We start from the raw sequence: 5,509 nt of genomic DNA on the forward strand, positions 1-5,509 counted from the left end.
TTTTTTTTTTGTTTTAAAGGAAGTTGGCTTACCGATTTAATTATAAGAAATGAACAGAAGCAAAGGTGGGTAATCAAATTCATATCATAAATAGTATGTGGAACCAAGGTAACCCACCAGATATCATAAATATCTGTGTGGATAATGATCACACAAGAGATAATTGGGAGATTAAACTAAGATTTGCCAAAGTTCTAAAGATGCAATTCAACTGAACAACCTAAATCACTTAACTCTACCTGTATCTTCTCCAACTTCTTCAGTGGTTCTTCTTGGTTCTTCTGGTTTTGCAAATATCTTTTCACTCAGTCCCTTGGTTATTCTAAAACAGAAAACAAAGTAACGCAGTTGTCCAATAATCTCACTGCCCAAAGCATGTGCTGACTCGGAGACTCTCACGGGTTAACAATAACTGTTCCCCCCTTGTCCTTAAAAGAGCCCGCAGCTCCCTGACCAATTTATAAAAGAATGAGTAGCAAAGCCTCTCCTTTAATTGGCTAAAGTCTGCACATTTACAGACCACATTTTTGAAATGACAGTAACTCCCCCTCCTAGCCCTGCCTGTTGAAACACCACTTCTGGGAAGCTTCTGGAAAAGAGACAAGCAAACTGAAATTCGTGAGAAAAAATGAAAGTATTACCTGACTGCTGAAAACTTTTTAGCTTTCGCTTTGTTTAAAAACCTCTGGTATTTAGCAATCTTTTCATCCAGGGCTTGAATAACTGCCTTGGTATCGCTTCCCTGGGTTTCTTCCTGGGATTCTGGGGCAGACTCCTCCTCTTCCTCCTCATCTCCTGAGCCCTCCTGTTCCTCCTCCTCCTCTGCAGAAAAGCTCCCAAGCTCTTCATCAATATCTGACGCCTCTAGAGGAACCAAGTCATCCCCAGAAAACTGAGGCACAACATTGATTTTGCCAAAGTTCTGCCGAACTCGTGCGAGAATCTGCTGCATTTCTGAGTCAGGGGCACAGTGACTGTTCTCCTCTTTTTCCTTCTCAGTGATAGAGTCTGCCTCTTCACCTACAGTTTCCATGATTTCCACTTCCGGGTTGTTCTGAGTTGTTTCTGGGGCAACTTCCAAAGAGGATGAAAGCTATTCAGGTCAGAACAGGGGTAGTGGGAGGGGAGAGAAAAGGAACCAAAAAATAAAAACTGAATTTCTGAAGTTATACTTAGCTCTCAAGTGACACAGTGCTCTCTTCAGGTCTAAGGAAAAATACTGAAACTTACATTTGAGTCATATTATCAATCTACTCTATGCCATTGTGCATTAAGCCCAGAATCGGGTAGGAAAGGATGAAAGGAACACAGAGCTGACCCTTGAACAATGCCCCAAAGTCACCCCTGTGTACTGCGATTCTATGTTTTCAGCCTGACATCTGCGGCTGGTTGAGTCTGTAATCGCAGAACCCAGGAACAAGCAAATCTCCTGCCAGTGGACCCTTGCACTGCAAACCCATGTTGTTCAAGGGTCAGCCGTATCTGTGGTTTCAAAGGATGTGCCAACTCTAAGAGGATTTAGCCAACAAAGCAAACCAACCACTTGCCGCACAAGTAAGATTCCCCCCACTTTCCTTGAGGGGTGTAAGGAATGAAGCCTCCTGAGATAAGCACAAACAAGATAAGCACAAATAACTACGTAAGAAAAGTCCAATGAACGGCAGGGATTTATACAGCATTAGCTTGGAAGCTGCTAGGAACCGAGGAGACGCATCAAGGAAGCAAAGGCAGAGTCTGACACGAGAAAGGGGAACCTCATGAGGAGAGTCGAGAACAAGCACCTGTGGGGGATGGTGGCCAGTGGTTTATACTAGGGCCTCACGTGTCTATTCAGATGGCCAAAATGTATCTCTCATACACATTTGGGCTTCACCTACTTCTGCCCAAGGCCCCCACCAAAGCCTGGGCATTTAAGTGTTGAGTATTAAAGGTGTTTTTGTCTGTTAATGAAGGTAACTTTTGGAAAACATTATGTGGAAGGGGGCTGCTAACTGTGGAAAACAACAGAACAGAAGGTTGGAACTTAAGAGTCCCAACCTCCACCCTCAAGGGAGGGAGAGGGGCTGGAGGTTGAATTCAACCACCAATGGCCGTGAGTTCATCACACCTATTGATGAAGCCTCCACCAAACCCCAAAAGGAGGGCTTCAGGGCATGTCTGGCTAGGTGAACACATGGAGATTTGGTGCAAATGCTGTGAAGAGGGATGGACACACCTTGATTCTTCCTCACACTTGCCTTTGAGCTTTTGTCATAAATCAGGGATCTAGGAATTTAAAGGTTTCCTGAGTTCTGTGAGCCACTCTAGGAAATATATGGAACCTGAGGAGGGACTGTCCTGAGAACCTCTGATTTACAGGCGGTTGGTCAGAATATGGGCTGTGATGGCACCTGAAGTGTGAGGAGGCCATGGAGACCTCTGGTCTACCTAGCCAGACATGCCCTGAAGCCCTCCTTTTGGGGTTTGGTGGAGGCTTCATCAATAGGTGTGATGAACTCACGGCCATTGGTGGTTGAATTCAACCTCCAGCCCCTCTCCCTCCCTTGAGGGTGGAGGTTGGGACTCTTAAGTTCCAACCTTCTGTTCTGTTGTTTTCCACAGTTAGCAGCCCCCTTCCACATAATGTTTTCCAAAAGTTACCTTCATTAACAGACAAAAACACCTTTAGCCTGCTGGTCAGAGGTATGGGCTTGTCTGGGCTTCATGCTAATGCCTGAAGCAGAGAGCGGCCTGGGAGGCTGAATTCTTTTTTTTTTATCTATTAAAGATTTATTTATTTATGCATACAGAACTGGGGTACAAAGCAGAGGTACAGGGGTGGTGGAAGACTTCACCAGAGACAGAGTAGGGAGCAGAACAGCCAGATCAATGAAGTACACCTGCTCAGCGGGCGGGTAAGGAGAGGTCTGCTGTGCCATGTGGATCACCTCCAGGGCCAGGGATCAAACTCGCACTGAAGTGGTTGCGGCCTGCTTGCAGGGCTGTGTTCTAACCCACTGAACCACCGGGGAGGGCCCGGAGACTGAATTCTTAACCTGTCTCTGGGTGGGCACGGCTGGTATTGAGCTGAATCTGGGACCCTCTGTTGGGAGCCTGTGAACTGCCGGCTGGTGTGAGAAGGCCTCAGCAGCCACACTCCTATGTGGCCTACAGGGCCTACACTAGCCTAGAGACACTTAACTACACAGAAACAACGCACTTTCTAAATTCTGGGAAGATTGTAGCAAATTATGCCAAAGGTCCCTGAGTTTGTAGTCAGCTGGCAGGAGTGTGGGTATCCTGGGAACCCTGTCTGCAACGGGGCAATCTTAAAGAGCGAGCCTATAAGCTAATGGGTTGGTGTTAACTCCAAGAGGTAATGAGAACTGAAATGATGTATTAGACACCCTGTGGTGTCAGCAACTTGCAGGACTGACAGGAAAAAACCAAAACATATTTGATATGGAAAAAGTCACCACCATCCCACTGGCACATAGTCCAAGAGGGCTTTACACTGCAGTCCCTCCAGGAGCCAGAGGAGTGCCTGGCACATGGCGAAACAATGTATTTTTGCTGAATGAATCATGAATAAATGACACATTGTTTGGTGGAGAGAGGGGAGAAAATGGATTAAACAACAGTCTCAGGCGTACTGAACAGAAATGCCCAGTATTCTGCTGGCAATAGCTGGCTGAAAATTAAACTCTAGAAGGGTGCTCAGGTGAGAGGAACCAGAGCTATAGCGACCCAAATGATATTAGCTTGGAAGTCAAACTTAAAGCCACCTCTCAAGAAGCCTGGCTGAGTTCTCAAAAAGATCTTAGAAACAGAAAAGCTAAGTGCTGAAATTGGAGCCTTGTGGGGCCTACTGCCAGGGTTAGAGCAAAAGAACGGCAGTTAAGTGTCTCAGTACAGCCCAGAGCCCCCAATCTAAAGACTTCTTTTCCTGACTCTCAAGTATATCTCACTCCTCTGTCATTCATGTGTATGCCCCATGCCTGGCACCAGGTTGGGTCTGACACGTTTGTTAAACAAGTGAATCTGGAGAGCGCCTCTGCTTCTCAAACCTGAGAAAAGGTACACAAGAGCACCTATGTTTAATGAAGCCTCGTTTTCAAGCCATAGAGAAGTTTTCTGATCTATCAAACATCCACTTACTAGTCTCCAAATGCCAACCCTCAATAGGTCATAGCAACAGCATTCTGGCATCAGATACTGCTGCTAAAATACCTACACTAATGGAAAAAGACTCCCCATAAAGCAATAAAAGATGCTACACCTACGTTAGTACCAAGCTTTCTGATGTGGGTCCACCCTGTTCTTACCTGGGGTGCAGCTGGGGGCTCTGCATTGGGTGGCTTCACAAAGAAAGGAATGCGGCCCCTCTGCCAGTCATTGAGAACCATCTTACCCACAGTCTGCAAGTCAGGCTCTCCACCCTGAAACAGCAGAGGAAGACTCCCAATTAAATCCCAAGATCAAAGCCACCTCCCATCTGCAGGCATTTTAGCCTTTCCAGCAGTTCACCACCTACATGCTAAGTTTCATACTTCTCACCACAACACACAACAAAAAGGTTCACACCACAGGTCAGTGCAAGGCACCAGTCTCAATCCTTGCAAGCCCTGGCTCACCTTTAATAGCTTCCCAGTCCGGAAAGCTAGCTTCTCAAGGAAGTCCTCGGCATTCTCCCAAGACTCAATCTTGTATGTCTTACTGATATATTCTGGCTTTGCTCGTTCAAGTACAGCACCAATGTGGTCTTCAGGAGTTTTAATTTTCTCAACTTGAACCTAGAAGTTAATAGGAAATCCCTTGCTTACAAACCTTATTACGAAAGCAGTGAAGTTCCAGTGTTCTTGGTAACAATACTTGAAAATAGCTTTCAATGCCATAAAGTGGGCTTGGCAGGAGTCTGTCTCCGAGGTGGCTAGACAGGGCCGGCTGAACAGAGCCCCACGGAAAGCCAGCCACAGCCATGGAGTCCAGAACTCAGCTTTAATCCCAATTCACCACAAACTAATGATGTGGCTTCCGCAAGTAGTTTAAACTTGGAATGCTTCAAAATACCCGCTTGCAGAAATGTCTGCCAATCCCAGGGCAGCAGCAAAAGGCAATATAGTTAGTTAAGGACAGGAGGGGGAAAATGCACTCAGGATGTATAGCCAAAGCACTTGTTAAGGTTAAGTGGAACCATTTAAAGTGTTCGATCTCATGCAGAAACAAGTGAGGAGATAACCAAGTTCCAAAATGACTCAAGCCATAAACCCATGAAGATGAATTATCACTAAATATAAACAGGCTCTGCGTCCCTTGGATCCTGTGTGTAAACTACAAACTCCTGCAGGATGACACTGACCAGATATGCCCAGGGTTCCGCTAACCCTCAAACAGCTTAAGTGGGCTGGAGAGGCTGCCCTGTTCAGCATCATGTTCCTCAAGTTTGGGCGGACAGGCTGACCCCAAACTGCTTTCTGAATGAGTGAAAAGCAAAGGTACCTACTGTCCATCCACGGCCCCCCCGTCCCCC

The 5,509-nt window shown here is 46.3% G+C and overlaps 1 protein-coding gene across 1 annotated transcript in view; it reads right to left on the reverse strand.

Moving 5' to 3' along the window:
* Positions 1 to 5,509, reverse strand: part of GNL2 (guanine nucleotide binding protein-like 2 (nucleolar)) — a 23,343-nt gene that overhangs the window by 2,416 nt on the left and 15,418 nt on the right. Inside the window, exons 11-14 of the mRNA XM_004678810.1 lie at positions 4,614 to 4,772; positions 4,305 to 4,418; positions 642 to 1,093; positions 240 to 322 (exon numbers count right to left, since the gene is read on the reverse strand). Of these exons, the coding sequence (XP_004678867.1) occupies positions 240 to 322; positions 642 to 1,093; positions 4,305 to 4,418; positions 4,614 to 4,772 (808 nt within the window). The remainder of the gene's footprint in view (positions 1 to 239; positions 323 to 641; positions 1,094 to 4,304; positions 4,419 to 4,613; positions 4,773 to 5,509) is intronic.

This window comes from Condylura cristata, unplaced genomic scaffold (assembly GCF_000260355.1).
Source record: "Condylura cristata isolate star-nosed mole 26May11 unplaced genomic scaffold, ConCri1.0 scaffold00008, whole genome shotgun sequence".
NCBI classification, from domain to species: Eukaryota; Metazoa; Chordata; class Mammalia; order Eulipotyphla; family Talpidae; genus Condylura; species Condylura cristata.